Source organism: Diaphorina citri, unplaced genomic scaffold (assembly GCF_000475195.1).
Source record: "Diaphorina citri unplaced genomic scaffold, Diaci psyllid genome assembly version 1.1 scaffold2014, whole genome shotgun sequence".
Taxonomy (NCBI): domain Eukaryota; kingdom Metazoa; phylum Arthropoda; class Insecta; order Hemiptera; family Psyllidae; genus Diaphorina; species Diaphorina citri.
In genome coordinates this window covers 1-25876 of record NW_007379440.1, presented here as the reverse complement: position 1 = coordinate 25876, position 25876 = coordinate 1, and the positions used below count along the sequence as shown (strand labels likewise).

Below are 25876 nucleotides of genomic sequence, written 5' to 3'. Positions count from 1 at the left end.
TTCTTTTGGAAAATACAATGGGGCTGGTAGACCCTTAATAAAAAGAAATTTACAAGGTGGCAGAACCATATAGGTGTCCAACCCACAGCTATAGCAAGAAGAAAGTGCCCACTATCTACTTGCCATGTTTGCAATTCTGGTAGACCACCTAAAAGCTCACGTCAATAGCATGGATATTCTCAACAGAAAACCACTTTTCCCAGTCTTCCAACACAGACTCAGAAAAATAAAAGAAATCTGCATTCTTTACAGTGAACTTGTTGAAGTGAACCCGTTTACAGTGAACCCGTTTTTCAACCATGGGAGCTACCCGGTCAAAAACCTCCAATAAAAGGTCATTGACCAGCATAGCCTTTTGATCAACATGATCAATATGATTGTCAGACATGACATCCATCCACCTAACCTCTCCCAGACACTCCGACAGTACATCCGCATCCAACCGCCGGAAATCCCGGTACCTGATCATACGCACAGGATACTTGGGTACCTTTATCGAATATGCAAGACACAGCATATCGTGTCGCGAGATTCCGGGGACCGGCAGCTGGATGTAGAGTTTTACTCTCTCTGTTTGTACTGTCAGAGTGAGATCAATCTGAGAGGATGTTCCATTGAGGCCATGATGTGTGGGTTCTGAAGGCAGGACTGAAAGACCATAAGTTGATACGATTTCAGTCAGGCGGGATGTTAAAAGTGCTGAAGGATTCAACATATTAACATTGAAATCGCCCATCACAATGATATGCTCGGATTGAGCAATGTGATCTGCTAAGAACTCATCCAGAGTGTTTAAATCATACACTCTAGGGGCCTTATACAAAACTACCACTAGCAGTTTTGCAAACTGCAGTTTAATCTCCACAGCCATGTACTCCAACGAAGGACCGTGTGAAACCCCACTACACGAAATGATCTTGTGGGAAAGATCATCCCGTAAATAGAGGGCAACACCACCGCCCCGTCGAGATACACGATCGTGTCGTAGCAGTGTGTATCCAGGAATGTTAACTACATTACTGGATAACGCGGGTTTCAGCCAGGACTCAGACACAAGAATAGCATGGAGACTCACCTCATCAACTATCTCTCTTAACTCGTGCAAGTGAGGCTGAATACTCTGAGCATTGAGGTGCACAGCTTTAAAACATTTCGGAAAGCTGGAAAATTCAGTTTTCAGTTTCTGATTCACCGCACTAAGAGGAGCAGACGAAGGTAAGTATAAAGCCGGATCTAGAGTAGGAGAAGAAGAATAAGAAATATTAGTGTTAGGAGAAGAAGCAGCAGAAATATTAGTGAGAGGCACATCTGACGCGTGCAAAGAATCCCGCCATAAATCCCCAGGGCCAAATTTAATAAGATAGAAAATTTTCGACCAAAAATTTGGCCGCCGTAGGCGGCTCAGGCTCGGAACTTGGAAAAATTTTCATTTTTACTTTTTTAATACGTATTCCGCAAATGTAATAGGTATTCCGCAAACGTTTATAGGGATGGGCGATATACAGGGTGGTTCGTGATTTGCGAACCACGCTTATATCTCAGAAACGGCTGGGAATTAAGGAATGAAATAAACGGCATCATGTAGATGAAATTTGGATGATTAAAATGGCTTTTTTTAAATTTGCAATTTTTTTTGCAAAACGGCCATCATGTAGATGAAATTTTGATGATTAAAATGGCTTTTTTTAAATTTGCAATTTTTTTTTCAAAACGGCCCATTTTTTGCCAAATATAGGTCACTCTTATGGGAACCCCCATTTTTTATTTAATTTTTGGAATCAGCATAAAATTTTAATTGAAAAAATGTATTCACTCGAAAAAATTTGCTCTACAAAAATTCTGTACAATGTGAGAAAGAAAAACAATTTCTTAATTCTTTCTTTAATTTTTGTATTATTCACTTAACAATTTCAACAACAATCAACAACAACAAACAAATTTATAAAAGCTGTTCAAAATGAGATCCATCTGTTTGTACACAGTAAGGCATTCTTCGCTCTAACTCAGGACCAACTGCGTTATTTATCATATCTGGGGTCACTGACGCACACAAAATCGCGATTTGTGCAAATTTTTGCAGAGCAAATTTTTTCGAGTGAATACATTTTTTCAATTAAAATTTTAAGCTGATTCCAAAAATTAAATAAAAAATGGGGGTTCCCATAAAAGTGACCTATAATTGGCAAAAAATGGGCCGTTTTGCAAAACAAATTGCAAATTTAAAAAAAGCCATTTTATAATCATCAAAATTTCATCTACATGATGCCGTTTATTTCATTCCTTAATCCCCAGCCGTTTCTGAGATATAAGCGTGGTTCGCAAATCACGAACCACCCTGTATAAGTACAACACTCAACAGTAAAAATGTTTTAGATCTAAGTCATATACATCATTCTGAATGAATAGGAAAGTCCAGTCTCTTGAATATTTATATCTTTTAGTTCAGGGAGAAGTACCAACGAGAGCTTGGTACAGTTTTCCAATACCAACCAATATAGTCCGAATTGCGGGAATTTTTTTTGTTTTTTTTTTTTTTTTTTTTTTTTTTTTTTTTTTTTTTTTTTTTTAAGAGGTTTGACAGAGGGAACTTTAACTGCTATGGTCTTATCGTCCCGAAATCGAGGAGAGAAGGAAGACAGGATAGGAGAAAGCCAGCCGTTTCCGAGAACGAACATTATCCCATCAGGATAAAATCCGCCCCGGGCGGGAATCGAACCCGCGGCCTAGCGCTTACAAGGCAGACGCACTACCAACTAAGCTAACTAGGCTGGCCAAGGAAATCAAGGAATTGGACTGTGGGTGTTGGGTTTGAATTAACCGCGCGAGAAAGACATAGAAAATTAATTCAATTTATTCAATTTCAATTGGGAACTGGGCTCGAAGCGAGAACGATCGAGAGAAGAAAGCTTAGAACTTTGAATAAATATTTGCGAGTACAAAAAGCCGCTGTTTCTTGTACCTAACGTTGATTTCCTTGTGTTTAATCAAAAAGAAAATATGTGAATTATTTGTATCAAACCGAAAATTCTCTGCTTTATGTCCCCATTCTGAGCTAGTTCATCCCATCGTTCCCCTCGGAACAACCCTCACAAAATTTACAACAAACTCCCATAACTTTGTCCGTATCTTGAACTGTTTAGTGAGTAGTTCTGAGGGAAAACACACTATGACGCCATGTCATGTACATATGTATATCCTAAGCAGCAACATCAAAGAATCGGTCCAGCAAGGCAGCTATTTGTTCTGGTGTATACTTGACATACTTCTCTGGATTCTTAGAGAAGGGTAATGTGGAATATCTGGAAATGAAAGTCAAGTTTACAACAGCTTCAAATAAAGACTAATTTCATATACGGCAGTTTCTTCCAGCACGTAAAAAAACACGCACTTTTTTTTTTAAGTGTGACAGCATTGAGCATATTTACATGATTATGTAATTTCATCGTAATAAATGCGATTTTTACTCAGCTTCCAAAACAAAGACTTATCATGATATATTGTATAGGAGACCAAATCTTACCTATCATAGAAGGCCTTGTACTTGGGTAGTATATATTCCTTATTGTCTCGCTTGATACTTTCTCTTAGTTCAACATCAGGGATGGAATAGCCACGCTGTATACGAGATATTTCCTCCTATCAGCTGATTATCCCCACTACGAGATTTTTACCCCCACTCTCGAATTTTCGGTTCTTGGGTTAAATGTTAAATAAAATACAACAATGATCACCTTTTCCTAGCGGTTGTAGGTATTTGATTTCATTCACCATATCAGGTTCATTTGTAATAATGGGATCCAACAGTGATGGTATAGCAGGAGGTTTGAAACGTGTTGGTTCAGTAATGCATTGTGATAAACCCATTTCAGCATGGAATCTGCAAACAGTTCTTCAGTTGGACTTGTGCATTTGTATATGTCATTATCCCATTTAATCCCAGGCAGGTTAAAGTCACCAAAAAACAAGATGGGATGAGCAGTATTTTCAACCACTTCTTTCATTGCTGAAATTAGTTCATTAGTATGGTTTTCAGAACAGTTAGGTGGCCTATATACACATCCTATGAGAATATCTTTTTGGTTGAATTTGGATTTTATCACCAGAATTTCAGCATCACCAATACATGTGGTATTGGATTCTTCATAGATTATTTTGAATTTGTCACATTTTTTTATAACATATATGCATAAGCCTCCTCCTTTCTTATTGATTCTATCTTTTCTTATAATTATAAATGAGTAGTTATCAATGTTTACAATAGAATCGGGGATGGATTTGTTTAACCAAGATTCACATATCAGTATTAGGTGTGGCTTTTCAGTATCTATCATTTGTTTTATTTCATCCATTTTATTGACCAATGATTGATTGAGCATTAGTAAATAAGAATTTGATTTCTGTATAAGATGGAGTATTTTATCTATCATTTGTTTTATTTCATCCATTTTATTGACCAATGATTGATTGAGCATTAGTAAATAAGAATTTGATTTCTGTATAAGATGAATCAACCACAAACCACAAATACTCGTGGTTTGTGGTTGATTTAAGCAAAAATCAGTTAGATTTCCTTGTCCATAGTTACTATTTACTTTTTTCCATGATCCTTGATGCGTATCAATTGAGGAATACCGTTGACATATTTAATTTTCCAATTTTCCTCGCCTTCCTCTATTTTTTTGCCAACTTCTGCTGCAGGGTTTTTAGTTTGGATCTTTGCAATCTGTCTAAGTCAAGTTTACAACAGCTTCAAATAAAGACTAATTTCATATACGGCAGTTTCTTCCAGCACGTAAAAAAACACGCACTTTTTTTTTAAGTGTGACAGCATTGAGCATATTTACATGATTATGTAATTTCATCGTAATAAATGCGATTTTTACTCAGCTTCCAAAACAAAGACTTATCATGATATATTGTATAGGAGACCAAATCTTACCTATCATAGAAGGCCTTGTACTTGGGTAGTATATATTCCTTATTGTCTCGCTTGATACTTTCTCTTAGTTCAACATCAGGGATGGAATAGCCACGCTGTATACGAGATATTTCCTCCATCTCCTTATTGAAACTCTGAAACACAATAATATCCATTATTATTATTATTTTTTTTTTTTTCAATATATAACCATTTATTTATTAACATACATAAGCACAAATCATCTCAATAATATGAATAAGTAATACATGAATAAGTAGTCCTGTCGATGGTCACAGCCTGGTAGAGTCCCCTTCTCTACTCAGTAGTGGAAATGCTAAACTGCTCGTCCCAGTGGCATGGAAGCGAAGGTGGGTGACAAGAGTTGCGCTAGTACTTCCAAGGAGCAGTCTGACTGCGAGTGCAGGACGGTACACTTCTCCTCGGTGGGCGTAGCGCTGACTAGAAGGCTAAAGCTAGACAACTCGAAATACACCCTCTTCGGAGGTTGAACTTGGGCCAACACCCCACTTTCGTAAAAAAACAAAAACCGTTAGCGAAACACTCGCCCAGCCTCGGAACAAAACTTTTTTTTTCCCGTTGAACGGCAGAACAGATTCTAGTGACAAGAGGGGTGCAAACTTCCGTCCGACGTTTTTTTTTTCCGTCGGACGGAAAACGTTGGTTAATGTGAACACATCAATTTAAATGCATGCGCCACTTGAAAAATTAAATCTGTCACGGTGAAAAAAACGGGACGGCGGATTATATACCGTCTTCCCACAAACGGATTAGAAAGCGACGGTTTAACATGTTCGGGATATACATAAGATTAGAACCGGATTATATCCTGTCCCCACAAACGGATTAGAAAGCGACGGTTTAACATGTTCAGGATATACATATGATTAGAACCGGATTATATACCGTCTTCCCACAAACGGATTAGAAAGCGACGGTTTAACATGTTCAGGATATACATATGATTCGGGATATACATATGATTAGAACCGGATTATATACCGTCTTCCCACAAACGGATTAGAAAGCGACGGTTTAACATGTTCAGGATATACATATGATTAGAACCGGATTATATACCGTCTTCCCACAAACGGATTAGAAAGCGACGGTTTAACATGTTCGGGATATACATATGATTAGAACCGAATCATATACCGTCTTCCCACAAACGGATTAGAAAGCGACGGTTTAACATGTTCGGGATATACATATGATTAGAACCGGATCATATTATGAGATAAGTAATCTTATGTAAAAAAAATATTCAACACAGAAGAATTGTGTCGATTAGAGCCCCTTTGTATAATGGAATTCCTACTTCTGAATAGGGTTTAGGGTGCATCCACTTTATGTCGTTTCGCTGGAATTCAAACCAGCTACTTACACTAGGTTCACACTGCACTTTTTTTTTTTTTTACCGTGACGTTTTTTTTCCGTTGGACGGGAAAAAACCGTCCCGTTCGGTTGAGTTCACACTAGACGAAAAAAAAAACGTCCCGTTCAGTTGATTACCACTTGAAACAGAAAAAAAAAAGGTTTTCGGTCGTCAGTCAGTATTCAAGAATGAACGTAAATACATTGATGATAATGTATTGGTCAATACTTTTATCCCACAGAGCAGGTCTCAATCAATCAATATTTATTTGTACAAATATACAATTGTATGTGGTACAATGTTAAGGCTACGTAGGTACTAATCTAAACTAAAACTAAATCTATAATAGGTACCTAAATCAGTTAGATTTCCTTGTCCATAGTTACTATTTACTTTTTTCCATGATCCTTGATGCGTATCAATTGAGGAATACCGTTGACATATTTAATTTTCCAATTTTCCTCGCCTTCCTCTATTTTTTTGCCAACTTCTGCTGCAGGATTTTTAGTTTGGATCTTTGCAATCTGTCTATCTGTCTGTAAACGAAATATCTCGAGAACGGTATGAGCTAGAGACTTGAAATGTGGTATGACTTGACTTACTTGGTTAAGATTAGTGCAGCTTAACCCGATTTGGTTAAGATTTTAACCTTTTTTTTTTTTTGTGATTTTCAGCAACTTACTGACTAAAGGGTTAGGGATACCAAGAAAGTTATTGTAGTAGACGGGTAGACGCCCACTCTCACAAACCATACCTAAAATCAAAATAAAAAAGTATTTTCAAACATTGCATCAGTGCAATGGTTAGCGGTATTTTGACTGCATTTTGACAGTTAGTGGTAGAGGATAACAAAGTCGTGTATAGTTCACATCAGTTTTTTGGTTTGTATTAGACAATGTAAGTATATCTATTAGACAATGATTTATTGATGACATGACTATGCAAAGTACACTTACAGAAAATCGTTCCTTGAGTGTGTTCTTGTCCTTATCCTTAAGCTTGCCAGAGACTAGAACTGGTTCTGAATCCAAGCCAACTATTAGACAATGATTTATTGATGACATGACTATGCAAAGTACACTTACAGAAAATCGTTCCTTGAGTGTGTTCTTGTCCTTATCCTTGAGCTTGCCAGAGACTAGAACTGGTTCTGAATCCAAGCCAGTAATAAAACTCATCACTCGATTCCAACTGTAAAATGAAATCCATTAAAATACAAGCCAAAACTTATTTTAGAGGTGAGCTCCTCTCAAAAATTACATCGGATCATTTTTTACTTCATTTTTTTCTCAAATTCCCTAATTATAATTCTGACTACATAAAACTAAGATTAAATACCAATAAATAAAACCAAGAGAGAGAGAGAGAGAAAGAGAGAGGTTTTAAGAATGGTTCACTTCAACAGTTTTTTAACAATAGATTTATACAATACCCTGAGTTTGGGTCTTTTCACGAAAGTATTTTTACAAAAAGAACACAAGGGTTTATGATGACTCCTCTAGTGGAGAAATTGGTCAGTCAGACCAAAAATGAACCTGCTCAGTCCTGGGGCCCCAAACAGGATCAACATTCAATTCAATGCATTTATATTTAATAAAATAAATAAAAGGTGTTTTCCCAAGTCAATACTGACTTCTAAGACATGTCTTGATCTTATAAATTCATGTACCAAATTTCATCAAAATCCGGCCAGGCAATGGCAAGTTATAGCGGACCAAACATTCAAACATGTAAACCAAATGCTAAACGGTTGTGTTAAAAGGTACACTTTTCTATCGTTTGGTCACTTATCTATCTTACCATTGCTGATATGTGGTCTTATGCGTGTTGATCATTTCATAATAGGTGTTTTCACAGGAAGTGACAATATTAACCAGTCCTGTGCATCGTTGTAATGCTTTGAGAATGTAATTAAAGTTGTTCACACGGAACAAACACTTCACACCATGGTCGCTGTACAACTCTGACTTGTTAATTAGTGTTAGATTCAGTGTCGATAGAATTTTCTCTGCAAAAACAAAAGCGACATAAATTCTGCTTCCTAGGTTGAATACAGACCTGACAGCCTTTTTCTGAAGGATGAAGATCTCGTCGCAGCCCGCAGCAAATCCCCAGTACATACAGCCATAACTCAGAATGCTGTGGAAGTATCCGTGATACGACACCAGGGCGGCGCTGGAACCCACATTTCTTTGTACGGAGCGTATGGCTGTCAAAATTATTGAACTCATGTTGTCCAGTTCGTAAATTATAGATCTCAAAGTAGGTATTTAGAAGTTTTAGTAATAAAAACTTTCAAATAATCAAAACTCTCAAAATTATTAGTTATGATTTTTTGGGAAATTTACCTCAACAATCAACAATTAAAAACAAACTGAGAGAAGAAAGAGGACGCACAACGTTTAGAACGTCAGGTGTGAACAAGCTCATTCAATTACAAGTGCCACTGAATCATCAACGTTTTTTTCCCGTTGAACGGCAGAAGTCAGAACAGATTCTAGTGACAAGAAGACGGTGCAAACTTCCGTCCGACGTTTTTTTTTCCGTCGGACGGAAAACGTTGGTTAATGTGAACAAATCAATTTAAATGCATGCGCCACTTGAAAAATTAAATCTGTCACGGTGAAAAAAACGGGACGGAAAAAAAAAACGTGCAGTGTGAACCTAGTGTTACTTTTATGAGACTGAGGGCACCCTGCCATTGAGTGAATCGTACTGCTGATTGCATGTACAATTCATACTTACTGATGTAAATACCAAGTAGTATTTTATTTTTGTCTGTAGGTTTGTGTTGCTCCAAATTGATTGCGTTCACATAGGATACATCCTGCACTAATACAGCTGCTATGGTTTCTGTATATTCCAGCAGCTGTTGTACAAACACGAGCACATCACTGGTTAACTGGTGCACAGTACCATCTGGCGGTAGACTGGACGTACTGTCCGTTCTGATACGATCTATGAAATCCTCCAATGCCTTGGCTCCCTGTAATAGGATGCACATTTCATGTATTGCATATAATTATCATTAGTGAAACATAATACGTAGAAGTATATGTATGTAATATAGATTAATATGTTTATGATGGATGTAAGAGTACAAGTGTAAGGGTACAAGATTTAACTCCGATCTATCACAAGGGCAGTGTCCTGATAACTTGTTTATACTAATCTAGGTGAGAATAGAACTTTGGGTAACATTTGGAGAAATTGTCTTGATAAGAATAATTTATTTATTTTTATCTCATTTTAATTTTTTAAATATTCTTACGATTATTAAAAACAATTTTACTCCGATCTATCACAAGGGCAGTGTCCTGATAACTTGTTTATACTAATCTAGGTGAGAATAGAACTTTGGGTAACATTTGGATAAAAGTTATCGATTCCGACGTAAAAGTGACAAATCCAAATCTGAGGTTAAAACTCCGAAAAAAAGTGACTTTAAATATTAAAAGGTCGAAAATTCAATTCTTATTTGCCGTTCTAATGAAAAAGTAAAAAGAGTTGTGACAAACACATTACACTAGCTAGTGTTGTTTGCAAGGGGGCTTTGCTCGGGACAGTTGATGTGACTTCATCGCGTACGGGAGCGTATGCCGTGATGTCAGTAAAAAAGATTTACCTTTTTTTAAGATTTATCTCGGGATCTAGAAGTTACAGAAGAAAAAAAATTCCCTAGTTCCTTACCGTAGCATGTAGAGTATTCAAGATATTGGAGAACTGATTTCTAATATTCAAGTCGCAGCCTTCTACCACTCGCTCAAAGTCAGGTTTCATAAGGCTGAGATGTTTGAGAATGGGAAAGATGACTAGGACGGCTTGGAAATCATGACGACTTATGCAACGCTTTGCTTTGGCTGCGATACTCTGCAATATACATATGAGACACAAAACAAAAGTAAAAGAATATTGTTACCTTATTATCAAAAATGTCACACGAACACTTTATATTGTTCAGGGTAGTGTTAACTAACAGAGACACAAAACAAAAGTAAAAGAATATTGTTACCTTATTATCAAAAATGTCACACGAACACTTTATATTGTTCAGGGTAGTGTTAACATGTTCAATGTATATCTACAATGGAACAATGTATATCTACAATAACTTGAAATAGTTCATTAAATTACCTCTCCATCTTGTACTGTGGCATCTAGAGCACCCTGTATAATAACTTGGAATAATTTAGCTCTATGTTTCTCTATGATGAGATTGCTCATGAGTGCCTTCTCGGTGAGCATAAGGCGTTGTAATGCCATCACACTTATCAGATAGTTCTCCATCTCAGTTTCATCCACTATGTCATCATCCCGGTGATCAAACAGGGAACTTTTCCGAGTACCTGAACAAAACAATACCATTATAAGAAATGATCTCTGAAAATATCATAAAAAGTACAAAGGTAGTGCGAACTAAAAATGAAAAGTACATTTTTTTTTTTTTAATTATTATTTTTTTAAATAAATTACCTACTCCTAAGTAGTTGGATGAAATAACTTTTGAGATACAATCTACGATTTTCTGTTCTACAATTTCTCTAGAGTCTGTGATGCCTTCAGAATCAGTGATATTGTAATTACCCAGTTGAATTCCACTAGAACTCTCCAGAGTCTGTGATGCCTTCAGAATCAGTGAGATTGTAATTACCCAGTTGAATTCCACTAGAACTCTCCAGAGTCTGTGATGCCTTCAGAATCAGTGAGATTGTAATTACCCAGTTGAATTCCACTAGAACTCTCCAGAGTCTGTGATGCCTTCAGAATCAGTGAGATTGTAATTACCCAGTTGAATTCCACTAGAACTCTCCAGAGTCTGTGATGCCTTCAGAATCAGTGAGATTGTAATTACCCAGTTGAATTCCACTAGAACTCTCCAGAGTCTGTGATGCCTTCAGAATCAGTGAGATTGTAATTACCCAGTTGAATTCCACTAGAACTCTCCAGAGTCTGTGATGCCTTCAGAATCAGTGAGATTGTAATTACCCAGTTGAATTCCACTAGAACTCTCCAGAGTCTGTGATGCCTTCAGAATCAGTGAGATTGTAATTACCCAGTTGAATTCCACTAGAACTCTCCAGAGTCTGTGATGCCTTCAGAATCAGTGAGATTGTAATTACCCAGTTGAATTCCACTAGAACTCTCCAGAGTCTGTGATGCCTTCAGAATCAGTGAGATTGTAATTACCCAGTTGAATTCCACTAGAACTCTCCAGAGTCTGTGATGCCTTCAGAATCAGTGAGATTGTAATTACCCAGTTGAATTCCACTAGAACTCTCCAGAGTCTGTGATGCCTTCAGAATCAGTGAGATTGTAATTACCCAGTTGAATTCCACTAGAACTCTGTGTGTGTGTGTGTGTGTGTCTGTCTGTAAACGAAATATCTCGAGAACGGTAAGAGCTAGAGACTTGAAATTTGGTATGTATCTTTCAAATGTGACAAGGATGCGACACGAAACTTTTGGTTAAGACCGGTGTAACGCTTGGCGGCATTTTACTGCTTTTTGGCGGTTTTCGGTGTAATTTAACAATATCTCGGGAACGGTATAAGCTAGAGACTTGAAATTTGGTATGTAGTTCACAAATGTGACAAGGATGCAACACAAAACGTTTGGTTGAGATGGTTTCTGCGCTTGGCGGTATTTTGACCGCTTTTGGACAGATTTCGACCGTTTTTTGGCGGTTTTCAGATATAGCGACAAAATGGTTAGAGATATTGTAAGAGTTAGGGTAAAAGAACACTCAAATAAGCATCATTCAATAGGATAAGGAAAGTCGTGTGACGTTCACACCAGATTTTTTTATTGCATTTTCATTTTCGTTAAATTTAAAGTATAATCGACTACTTACTCGAAATTTTGCGGTTCACGGTTTTCGCGGAAACCGCGAATAGGTGATTCTCATGAAAAATATAACTGTCCAAATGTATTTTTTTCGTAAAGATCGTCAAAAATAATAAATAATCAGAAAAGAATTTATTTTAAAAAAAGTATTTCTTCTCTAAGAAATTCGTCTCCAAAGTATGCGCGGGAAAAATAATGAAATTAAAGAAAGAAATTCTTCTGGCTCTTGCTGATGTGATCACATCGTTTTCTTTGGTTTTTGCGTTTTGTATCTGCTAAATTGACTGTTTTTCTGAGTATTCTGTGGTGGTGTAGTGGTCAAGGTGCTCGACTGGTTAACAGGAGGCCGTGGGTTCAATCCCAGCTGAGGTATGGAATTTTATCCTCAATATAATTTGAGAATTTGACCACAATAATAGTAGTAGCCTACTGCTGGAGTAAAGGGACTTATCAGTCCTATGCGAGCAGTAAAAATAAGCACTATTATTATCATATAGGTAGGTACCTACGTAGGTAGTGTTTACATAAAGCGGAACTTTGAGCAGGGATGTTTGGTATGTGGAGATCATACTATTCATATTATTCTTCTCGATCGAAATAAATGTGCCAGCCTACTTAGCTTAGTTGGTAGTGCGTCTGCCTTGTAAGCGCTAGGCCGCGGGTTCGATTCCCGCCCAGGGCGGATTTTATCCTGATGGGATAATGTTCGTTCTCGGAAACGGCTGGCTTTCTCCTATCCTGTCTTCCTTCTCTCTTCGAATTCGGGACGATAAGACCATAGCAGTTACAGTTCACTCTGTCAAACCCCTTAAAAAAAATGTACATGTACGAAAAAGTAACTACTTGAATAAGTGCATGATAAAAAAAAATGGAATGAAAATATCTAAATTTGAAAATAGGTATAAGTACCTAAGCTGATATTGAAAAATAGTGATAACAAAATGCGTAGATAGGTACCTATTCGATCTATTTGAGCCCCTAACCCAAATCCCTATGGTAATAAGCCCACAGCGCGTCGTACGATATTGGTAGATGACGTCATCACAGGAGTACAGTGTTGTCGCTAGGTATGATATCGGCGGGCTTGAAAAAAACCCCCTTAAAAAAAAAAATAATAAAATAAAATAAAAATAAATAAATGTACATGTACGAAGAAGTAACTACTTGAATAAGTGCATGATAAAAAAAATGGAATGAAAATATCTAAAATTTGAAAATAGGTATAAGTACCTAAGCTGATATTGAAAAATAGTGATAACAAAATGCATAGATAGGTACCTATTCGATCTATTTGAGCCCCTAACCCAAATCCCTATGCTAATAAGCTCACAGCGCGTCGTACGATATTGGTAGATGACGTCATCACAGGAGTACAGTGTTGTCGCTAGGTATGATATCGGCGGGCTTGAGACTCTCATGTTCCGAGAGCTGTATCTCACGATCTAGTGAACGCATTTTCTTCGTTATAGTCTCAATATTTTTTTTAATTTTCATAGTTTTTTCTGAGATAATAAAAAAAAATCATGAGAATCACCAATTTCGTTCAGGACAGTCACACTACTTTCACGTCACGTGAATCATGAACGAGATTACCTACAATATTATGTGGGAAAACTTTGAACTACATCTTTTCGACTCCCCATGACTTCTACTGACGTGATGTGACTCCTTATAAGTTTGTAAATAAGGACTCCTTAGTTCGTCGCCTGACTTTGCTGATATCGGTACAAACTTTTACCTTCACCTCCTTACCTCACTTGACATCTTGAATCTTTATCTTTTCCACCGGACACTCTGAGATACCTCTTCCTCTTCTTCTCCACCACATCCTTGTCCTCCTCTTCCTCTTTCATCTCCTTCCCTTCCATTTTCACCTCCCTTTCTTCCTTCTCCAGCGCCTTAGGTTTCTTCTCCACTCTCTCATCATTCACCTTCGTCTTCTCCTCTGTTCCTCCGTTCAATATTTCGCTGTTGGCGATTTGCACAGTGTTCGCGAATACTACAAATTTTTCAAAGGTACGCGTGTGACATATCAAATCATGCACTTTACTCCTATATCTTGTGGTGATATTACTTTTTCAATTCACTTCATTTTTGACGGTTCGCGGTGTTCAACGTTTGCTAAATTTATGGATAACTAGCTGAATTCCGTCGCTTCGCTCCGGAATCCCGCTAGTTCATCCCGAGGCATGGCCAAACTTGTGGAAAAGGCATGGCCGAACTTGTAGTTATCAAACTAAAAACATAAACGAAACTCAAATATTAGGCGAGCGAGGAAAAGTTTTCTATCCCGCAGTCTCTGCACTCTGTGTATTTCTTATGGAGATTTCAGCGATCAAAAATTGATCATATCTCAGGATCGGTGTAGATTTTCGCAAAATCCTTTCTTATTGTCGCCAAAGACGAAATATGCAGTGAAATGAGACCCAAAGCCGTGAGCCATAGGGTGTCACACATAGCCGTGAGCCATAGGGTGTCACACATAGCCGTGAGCCATAGGGTGTCACACATAGCCGTGAGCCATAGGGCGTCACACATAGCCTTGAGCCATAGGATTCCGGAGGACTGGGACGGTTGTAAGGGGAGGTTGGAGATCGTCTGGGGCATAGGCCCTGAATGCCATACTCGGGCACGGGTCCGAGATTCACTTGTCACTTGGCATGAATATTCCCGCGGCAGATGTAAATTGAAATGTAGCATGTTATTCTGTAAACAGACTGTCTCGCATTTCCCAATGATAAAGATGTCTACTTACACTATTGGAATGACTTGAGGCAGCATCAATGCTACTAAGTTCGTCATCAGCAGCAATCAGGTCCAGCAAGATGATGGGTTGAACAGGTTTAGAATGTTTCAGAAGAAGATCTTTGAATTCTCGGTTCAAAGAATCCACTCCAGCATTGAACAAAGTGTTCTAAAACAGAGAGAGATAGGACCAAGTCTATGGAATTATTATTTCCACGTGCCGCGCCCACCACTCTTAACAAATATTTACCCATTTTGTAAATGTTAAAATAGTAGTTAATAATAACAGTAACACTAGTATATAATTTATCTAGGCGCACGGCAGTGCGCCAGGCCAAGTTCCGGCCTCAGCACGCCAGAGTGTGTATATTACACGAAACATTTACCCCTATCATAACTCCGGTAATTTTTACCCCCATCATAACTCCGGTAATTTTGCACGTATTGTTACGAAATTTGGACCATATGTTAAGCTATACTTGCTTATTATGCCTACGAAATTCCTTTAGCTTTAAAGGAAGGGGTAGAAAAGGGGTCTAGAAAATCGCTTATTTTAAGACTGACTCACTCACTCATCAAAATTATGAAGCACTTCCCGATGTAGTAGAAACTTGAAATTTGGCAGGATGGTAGGTCTTGATGAGTAAGTAAAGGGGAAAATCTGAAATTGGGCAAAAGTTGCTCTGGGCTCCGTCCACAGGCGGATTTAACAGGAGGAACACACTTTGAGGCCACAGGCCAGCACAACTTTTCCTGTTTTTTATATTTCAGATTTAATTTTTTCGAAACAAAATTTAGGCACGATATAAGGTCTCAGGGGCGAAGCCCCGGGAGCGCGCAGCGCGAATGTAAACAAGGGAGCGCGAAGCGCGACCGTATGCACGATTCCGCGAAGACCCCGGGAGCGCGCAGCTCGATCGTATACAAGGGAGCGCAAAGCACGACCGCATGCATTAGAAAAAAGGAGTGAAATCGCCCACAAAAACACAAATGTGAAAAAAAGGCCAAGTTCCTATCCAAAAATGTCGTCCTATAAAAGTGGTGAGATCAGAAAATTAAGGCCCCACTAAACTTTGGAACTTGCGCGTTGTAGAAGATTCATGGTGACGAGATGGAAACTTGGCTTTGGGTTGAGGAGAAGAGGAACCTTGCATGCTACTGCCTGGGGAACCAACAACATCCAAACCAGATAACATAATATAATTATAAAATATACACGGTGTCCCAGAATTTATGCTTACCTCGTTTTTCTCGCTCAATATTTGAAATTTCGGAAAAGAAAAAAAAAATCTGGTGTGAACATCACACGACTTTCCTCATCCTATTGAATGATGCTTATTTTGGGTGTTCTTGTTCTTATAGCCAAACTTTTACAATATCTCTAACCGTTTAGTCGGTATAGCTGAAAACCGCCAAAAAACGGTCAATATACCGCCAACCGCAGCATTTATCTCAAACAAACGTTTTGAGTTGCATCCTTGTCACATTTGTAAACTACATACCAAATTTCAAGTCTCTAGCTCATACTGTTCCCAATATATTGTTAAATTACACCGAAAACCGCCAAAAAGAGGTAAAATGCCGCCAACCGTTGCACCGATCTTAACCAAAAGTTTCGTGTCGCATCCTTGTCACATTTGACATCTACATACCAAATTTCAAGTCTCTAGCTCTTACCGTTCACGAGATATTTTGTTTACAGACAGACACACACACACGGATCAATGGCTGAAACTTTGGATTTAGGCTCTAGGGAGGGACCTCAAAACGTGTTTTGGCACTAAAAACTGACCATCGAAATTTTGACCCGCAATGGCTGAAACTTTGGATTTAGGCTCTAGGGAGGGACCTCAAAACGTGTTTTGGCACTAAAAACTGACCATCGAAAATTTAACCCGACTACATTATAGGATAATAGGATTCTCTTGTAACTTGTGTTTCCTTCCTATAGGAAAAGGAAAGTAAAAAACAGAGCCTAAAAAACAGAGGTCCCTAGAGCCTAAATCCAAAGTTTCAGCCATTGATCCGTGTGTGTGTGTGTGTGTGTGTGTCTGTCTGTAAACAAAATATCTCGAGAACGGTAAGAGCTAGAGACTTGAAATTTGGTATGTGTGCTTTCCCAGTTTTTCGTGTCTGCTGAAAATGCTGAATCTCAATTCCTTCAACCTTTTCTCAATTTCAATTTGGCTGTGTTTTTCCTACTCAAATAATTGAACTTGAAACCCCTAAGGAAAAACATAGCAAAGTTGAAATTGAGATAGGGATAATAATAAATACCTATGCAGGACTCTTTATACTCGACACTACAAGTACCAACATTACAGGACATATACATCTACAAACTTACTTTCTTCACAATTAAACACACTGACGAATGGACAACTAACGAGAACATTTACAATACTAGACAGACTGGACATGGACAAGTACGTACAACACGACCTAACAAAGGACTTATTACTAGACACTTCATTTACTTGGGACGGAAAATTTACAACACACTAACTCCAGAACTCAGAAATATTAGACGTAAAGATGTATTAAAATTGGCATTGAAAAAACATCTAGAAATTATGGAGAACAAAATGTCAATCTTGAATATAATCCGGAGCAATTAATAAATAATAAAACTAATGTAGATCACTAATTGGCACAAATTAAATATTTACATCTAACCTAAAAAGAAAATAACTACAGCCCGACACCAACTTTAGTTGAATGGGCTGTAGAGCACTTTAATCGCAATTAAAATATCCTATTAAGAACTCTTTAAACTTTAAAGTACCAAAACTTATAGTTCGTAGGTATTATCAATAGGCCCCTCTTTTTTGTCTCTATTTTTAGTACCGTCCTTCCTTTATTATTACAATAATAAATAAAAAAGGTATAAGGGACGGACTATGTATTCGCTTTGGGTGTCTGTCACTCTGTCAGTTGGTCGGTCGGTCTGTCCCTCATAGAAGGACTTATCCAAACCTGGGTCGACCCTATATAGTCAAATAAAGGTCTTTTTACCAGAACACGAAAATGGTGGTGCAAATTTTGTCCCAGAAAACCATAAAGCCATAAAACCAAAAAAACGGTTTTGGGGGGATTTTTCACGTTTTCTGCAACACGAAATGAGCTCTGATCTCGAAATCTTGTCCGCGACGAACTATGAACTCAAAGCGAGAAAGTCTTTGGATAACACTTTAGTCGATCATTTAAGACCGGTTTTAGCGTCACCTATGTTAAGCTACGTCGAGCAAGGCCAATAAATGGATGGGTGACTTAAACCTTATATTGGGAATAAAGGGAGAACGGGCTCTAGTCTTGATTTTAAATCATTACATGGAAGTAAAATCGAAAAATCAAATCAATAATAATAATAAACTGAATATTAAACAAATTAGGTAGGTACATAGGTACTGATCGAATAAACTACGGGCTAAATAATTCCCGGAGGGACGGGCCCAGCTTGTTCAATTTATTATATTTACCTAATTGTAATTTAAAATGTTCAAAATAAAATAAAGAAAGTATTGTCAAAAAAAAAGGAAAGAAAATTCTCAAAACTAAACTCCGCCAAAAAATAAAATAAAATAATAAACCATAGGTTGGACGGTATTTATACTTACAACATTTTCTAACTCAACACTTTGTGGATTATTCTTCTGAAAATAATTCTGTGCCTGATTTAATTTGGTCATGGCAGCAAGGAAAGTGTCTAGACCTCTTGGACCTGCAGGTCCAGACCTAATAATGCTTTCCACGTCAGTACAAATACTATAGAATCCAATCACATGGTCTAAATATGATAAGGTGTGATCAATATCTGAAACAAATAACGAAAACAAAATATTTCTACTTCCTGGTGGTCAAGGAGCTCGCCTGGTAAACAGGAGGTTGCTGGTTCAATCCCAGTTGACACATAGCATTTATTTGAGAAATTGACCACATAATGGAGTTCTAAGGGTTAGGTGGTAGAGAACACCACTCAAGAATCTATTATTATTTAAATATTTTCTTTTAATACACATCATATTATCAACACCTTATTGAATGAAGAGAATCCAAGAGAAGCAGTAGAAGAGAGAGAACCGAACCAAGGAATAGTGCATGAAATAGAGAGGAGTGAAGTGAAATTAGCCCTGAGTAAGTAGTATGAAAAATGGAAAGGTCACAGGCCCAGATGGTATACTAATTGAGGCATGGAAAAGTTTGGGGGAGGATGGTATGGACCTGTTATGGAGAATGTTGCAAAGAGTTTTTGAAGAAGAAAAGATGCCAAACAATTGGAGAGAAAGTATAATAGTCCCGATTTATAAAGAGAAAGGTGACATCCAAGACTGTAGTAACTACCGTGGTATCAAGCTCATGTCCCACACGATGACACTGTATGAGAGAATAGTGGATAAACGACTGAGAAGAGAAACAGAAGTAGGTATCAGAGGAACAGTTTGGTTTTATGCCGGGAAGAGGAACAATGGATGCGGTCTTTGCCTTAAGACAGGTGATGGAAGTCCACTGAGATAAAGAACAACCTTTAGTATTTGTATTCATCGATCTGGATAAAGCAATTACTTTTTTTTGAGTAATTGATTACATCCAAATTAGAACTGGTACTTACCGGTACTTTTGAAAACCGGTACTTTACAAGTACCTAAAATACTTACTCATATACATCTCCAATCATATTATGAGAGAAAGATTAGCATACTGCAGGGTGGACATGCTACAGCTGGTGTCCCATCCCAAAAAAAAAGAAAAAAAATTAGATCTCACTTTGTTCAGTCAAAAAAAAAAAAAAAAAAACATAAGTATGTACATAATTAATGTAATTAAAAAGAGAGAAAAAAAATACTCCTGTCCAATGAAATTTTACTTTGGCTTTTTAGATTTACCTTAGTTTGGTCCTGAGTCCCATTCAGTATTGGGACTCCACATTTCAAGGATTGGTGTGCATTGACTTGAACCAGGCAATCGTGAGTTATAGAGGAACAAACAATCATTCAGACAAACCAAGTGCAAAAGTGTCAAGTTAAAACATAGACAATAGACATAGACCTCACTATCATTTGGGGTCAATTACTTTACTTTAATACCTAAGTAAATCCTTTCTTATTGCACACCTAGACCACAAAAGGAATATTCAGCTTTCAGCTGAATTTCAGCTTTTTAGGTGTTGTAGTTCAGGAGATAGAGTGATCAGTGTGTGAATATGAAATGTGAATGAGTGAATGGATCTTGTTTTGATAATATAAGATTATTAAGTAGTATTTACTTACTAGACTGACGTCTCTGTAGATTTCCAGTTTCATTGTAGATTGGCACAATGGAGTCTTCTAATTTGGAAAGACGATTTTCAAATGAGGACAAAATGTTCACCATATTTTCAGTGATTTGTTTACTTCTTTTCATTTTCTCTTTAAAAATTGCCAGATTTTGAGCCTCCTGAAAATATAGGTACCTACAGTTAAAATTATTTTTATGACCATGATCATGTTATATTTAATGAACTCCCCATCTGTGGCACAAGCTCCGGCTTTTATGGATGGGTATACCATTTGTTAACTATTTATTTGATGAGAGAATTTTTCTGAAAAACCAATAAATGGAAACTTATAAAATAAATAAATTCGGATGGGTATACCATTTGTTAACTATTTATTTGATGAGAGAATTTTTCTGAAAAACCAATAAATGGAAACTTATAAAATAAATAAATTGTAATCAGAGTTTAAACTCTCCAAATTTAATTCTAGGATTAAGCAATATGATTTGTTGATGTAAATACCTACATTTCTAATAATGCTCAATTGATTTCATCCTTCCCATCTACCTACATAACCTGTATAATGTTAGTATTCCTCTTACCTTTTCTAGCTTTAAATTGCACTCCAATTTCTTTTCTTCAGTAAACAAAGAATCCATGGTCCCCATTAAAAATTACACCTTGGATTGCTAGAGTGTAAGTTTAACACGCTGTACTCTTTTCCTTGTGAATTCTCCGATCAGTAACTCAGTACCAAGTAAGATCAGCAAGTAGAAAATGAAACAATCTCTTCATCACAATCATGAAACAAAATCTAAAAATTCAATAGGTAATTAGGGACACAGTCGACCAAGTGGTAACATACTTGCTTGCCATGCTGTGAAGGTCCATTGAAAAAACTTGGTCTTTTGATTTGATTGCAAATATTTCAACGTGTTACTTTCTGGTGTTCTTGTGTGGACCCACCACCTAAATGGGAAGTATTGTGTCTCTTCTCGCCCATCTGATGAGAGGCATACAGCCATACTATGACACAGACAACATGAGTCTAATGTAGCAGGAAATGGAGTAGGCCTTCTCTTTTCTCTATCACTGTGCTGCAGGCTGCACTGGCCACTTGTAACTTGTAAAACCTGCACCCATATTTATGAACAAAATATTGGTTCTCTGAATATTTGAATGGGGCTCAACCACTTTTTTTTTTCTTCGCTGATAAAGGAAGTTTGAAACGCTGATTTCAATAGAAATGCTTAAAATTTCATTTGAGGCTTCCTATTATTATTCAGGTAAAAGAACACTCAAATAAGCATCATTCAACAGGATAAGGAAAGTCGTGTGATGTTCACACCAGATTTTTTTTTCTTCGCTGATAAAGGAAGTTTGAAACGCTGATTTCAATAGAAATGCTTAAAATTTCATTTGAGGCTTCCTATTATTATTAACAGTTTTATTATAGCACGCACATGTAACTTTTTATTTATATTACGGTGTAATAATTATAGTCTTTTATGGAGCTGGTCACTTGTCACTTGGCATGAATATTCCCGCGGCAGATGTAAATTGAAATGTAGCATGTTATTCTGTAAACAGACTGTCTCGCATTTCCATCTGGCACAGGGGAGCGTGTTGAGGACGAGATTTTTGTGGGAATTTTGCTATAAATCCCACCATTAAAAAACAGTGGAGACTTGGGGCTGGATACCGTCTGTGTTGGAACTCCGGGGTGTTGGAGTGACAAAAGTCAGAGGTGGGTAGTGGGGGCGGGGGGGGGAGAATTGAAAGAGTAGGAGTTAGATTAGTGAATAGATATTGATATCTTTCAGAAATAGGATAATATTGGAGATGGAAGTATTATTATCACCAAGGGCTTCAGAGAGGGTGTTTTGGATAAAGTCCTAAGTGGAGAAATCTTCGTTTGAGGCCGTGGTTATGAACAGGGCTGAGATAGGCCATTCTGAGATGTTCTTGGCAAGTGGAAAATGATGTGGTAACTTAAGGCCGTGGTTATGAACAGGGCTGAGATAGGCCATTCTGAGATGTTCTTGGCAAGTGGAAAATGATGTGGTAACTTTTAGGCTGTGTTTATGAACAGGGCTGAGATGAGCTCGGTCGAGGTGAGATAGGATATTGTTTCTACAGTTTTGCATTGGAGTGGTAACTTAACCAAGGATAACGTGGGATTGTTGCATGGTAGAAAGAATAAGGATTGTTGGGCTTTTTTTCTGACCCTCTGTCCCGGCGGCAATTTTTAAAATTTATTTTATATTTATTTTTGTTTGCTTTGTAATTCGCTTGTTTGTAATATCTAATTTAAATGAAAAGTATAATATAAACGTGCAAACTAGAGATAAAAAGTAAAAAATGAATTCAGATTATACGCGTTGCGCAAAAAAAAATCAAAATTTCGAATTTCCCGCCAACTTTACAAGCTCATGAAGGCTCTGTGTTAAGTTACCACATCATTTTCCACTTGCCAAGAACATCTCAGAATGGCCTAACTCAGCCCTGTTCATAACCACGGCCTTAAGAAAATTAACGAAATTTTGAAATTTTCCCACTAGAAGATTTTTCCCCTACAACAGCCTACTTCTTTGCTAACTTCACGGAGTTCAAAAATAAACAAACAGGGAAGTGCGGGAAATTTTAAATTTTGGAATATTTTATATTTTGGAAAAAAAAGCAAAAAAGTCAGTTTTGGACGTTTGAGACTTGAGTCTAAAACTAAAAAGCAGACTGGTGAGACAAAAATACAAGCTCCTGCCTTTTTTCTTGCCCCTTATGATCTTTATTATCTATAATTATTCAGTGTGCTATTAGGCAATCCATGTGTGTATTTGACACAGGCAACATCTGTGAAGAAGAAAGGGTGTTGAGTTCTGCTATCTACCTTGGTAAACTTTGTAAAATTAAAATATCACTTTGTGCCCTGTAAAATTTGATGGAATTTCTTCAGTCAGTAATCATAAAAAATCAGTCCACTTGCTTTTCCTTGCATAGGAGTAAAGGGTTACCACATCATTTTCCACACGCCAAGAAAGGCCGAGAATGGCCTATCTCAGCCCAGTACATAAACACGGCCTTTTTACTTTTTATCTTTAGTTTGCACGTTTATATTATACTTTTCATTTATATTAGCTATTAAAAACAAGCAATTTACAAAGCAAACAAAAATAAATATAAAATGAATTTTAAAAATTGCCGCCGGGACAGCTATCTCACGTCGTCCGAGCTCATCTCAGCCATCGAAACTTAGATTACATACCTATTTACCTACATCTACATACCTATTTACCTACCTACAAAAATGCAAAAATCCCATGTAATTTCACTCGTCCTCAGGGTATTTTTTTTAATGCTGGGATTTATAGCAAAATTCCCACAAAAATCTCGTCCTCAACACGCTCCCCTGTGCCAGATCCGTCATTTGGTGCATTGGTTGATCAACCGGTGCAGCGGTTGTGAGTCTTGTTTTTAAAAAAAACTTTTGGATTGCCTTAAAAAGGCTCAAGGGATAACACTTGCTGAACTAATATGCAGTTTCCTCAAGTGTTGTGTCGTTATCAGGTATGATAAATAATCAAAACTTAATTAAAATTTTTATTTTCTTACAACCGAGCCTCTTACTCTTATCATTTTTTTTTTTATGAAGAAGAATTGAAGAATACTAGCCAAAAGTTTTTTTTTTTTCAAAATAAGATCCACAACCGCTGCACCGGCTAGAGTCCACCGGTTGATGTAACACTGGTGGATTGGTGGATAAAAAAACTAGGCCTTAAAAAGGCTCAAGGGATAACACTTGCTGAACTAATATGCAGTTTCCTCAAGTGTTGTGTCGTTATCAGGTATGATAAATAATCTGAACTAAATTTATAACTTCCATATTTGAGTGCTAAAAAAAGAAATGAAAATGAATGTAAAATTTGATGGAATTTCTTCAGTCAGTAATCATAAAAAATCAGTCCACTTGCTTTTCCTTGCATAGGAGTAAAGGGTATATATACTTCCTCTGTGATGTATGATATCTCTGTGGTGTAATAGGTGAGGTAATATACTATACTATACTAAAATAGGTACCTAATATACTATACTAAGACCTCTCATGCTCATAGAGAAAGAGACCTAGGTCTCAAGCTTTTTCTGACATTGTATGTCAGGATCTAGCACAGGGGAGCGTGTTGAGGACGAGATTTTTCGAGAAAAATCCCATGACAACAGTAGGGGGATGGGATTTTAGTTTTCATAAAACGTCCCTTTCCCACCGGCCCACCATAAATTCTTTGTTTATTTTTGACTTGTAATTTTTATAAATTTTATTTTCTGTTTCTCAAGACCTCACAACTTTTGAAGAATTACGTGTTGCGGAAAAAAAATCAAAATTTCGAATTTCCCGCCAACTTTACACGCTCATGAAGGTTAAGGCCGTGGTTATGAACAGGGCTGAGGCTGTGTTTATGAACAGGGCTGAGATGAGCTCGGACGAGGTGAGATAGGATATTGTTTCTACAGTTTTGCATTGGAGTGGTAACTTAACCAAGGATAGCGTGGGATTGTTGGGCTTTTTTTCTGACCCTCTGTCCCGGCGGCAATTTTTAAAATTTATTTTATATTTATTTTTGTTTGCTTTGTAATTCGCTTGTTTGTAATATCTAATTTAAATGAAAAGTATAATATAAACGTGCAAACTAGAGATAAAAAGTAAAAAATGAATTCAGATTGTACGCGTTGCGGAAAAAAAATCAAAATTTCGAATTTCCCGCCAACTTTACAAGTTTACGCTCATGAAGGCCGTGGTTATGAACAGGGCTGAGTTAGGCCATTCTGAGATGTTCTTGGCAAGTGGAAAATGATGTGGTAACTTAACACAGAGCCTTCATGAGCTTGTAAACTTGTAAAGTTGGCGGGAAATTCGAAATCTTGATTTTTTTTTTTCCGCAACGCGTACAATCTGAATTCATTTTTTACTTTTTATCTCTAGTTTGCACGTTTATATTATTTTTATCAAACTAAAAACATAAACGAAACTCAATATTAGGCGAGCGAGGAAAAGTTTTCTCTCCTGCAGTCTCTGCACTCTGTGTATTTCTTATGGAGATTTTAGCGATGAAAAATTGATCATACCTATCTCAGGATCGGTTTAGATTTTCGCAAAATCCTTTCTTATTGCACACGTAGACCATAAAAGGAATATTCCTACCAAATTTCAGCTTTCTAGGTGTTGTGGTTCTCGAGATAGAGCGATCAGTGTGTGAACTGTGAATGGATCTTGTTCTTATAATATAAGATTCGTTGGAGAAAAGTGCTTGAAAGTTGAATTGACGTACCTGAGTTGGACTTGTGATGTTGTTTCAAGAGATTCAAAGACTTGACGAGTACATTGGATCGTATTCTAGCGTATACATTCATGAACTCATCGCGTGAATGATGAATCAACCAATCACACATCTTGTTCAAATCAGAGGTGACAGCTTCTGGGAAATTAGTGAGAGAAGTTAAGCTGCCAGATTCATTCGTATCATTGATGCTTGCCTGGAATAAAAACACAAGTTACAAGTTACTTCAATAGAGGAACTGTTTACTAATTGACTTGTACAGCAGAATATGTAGTTCCATTTCAAACGCCCGGCCGTTGCTTTATTGTAACTGGCACATACTTGACAACCATTCACAATTATTCATATAGAAAGGATACATCTTCACAGCATGGCAGCAGCATTTTG

At 37.2% G+C, this 25876-nt stretch overlaps 1 protein-coding gene across 1 annotated transcript; it reads right to left on the bottom strand.

The window, feature by feature from the left end:
- Nucleotides 1–2794: 2794 nt before the first annotated feature.
- Nucleotides 2795–21333, bottom strand: LOC103517945 (exocyst complex component 7). Its single transcript, XM_026829866.1, has 15 exons — nt 20762–21333; nt 20173–20338; nt 18523–18719; nt 14887–15074; nt 11459–11602; nt 11258–11401; nt 11057–11200; nt 10902–11008; nt 10452–10663; nt 10008–10187; nt 9063–9303; nt 8118–8325; nt 7403–7508; nt 4940–5073; nt 2795–3299 (listed from the first exon to the last, which is right to left on the bottom strand). The coding sequence occupies exons 1-15, from the start codon at nt 20825–20827 to the stop codon at nt 3197–3199; spliced, it is 2340 nt and encodes a 779-aa protein (XP_026685667.1). The 5' UTR covers nt 20828–21333; the 3' UTR covers nt 2795–3196.
- Nucleotides 21334–25876: the final 4543 nt, after the last annotated feature.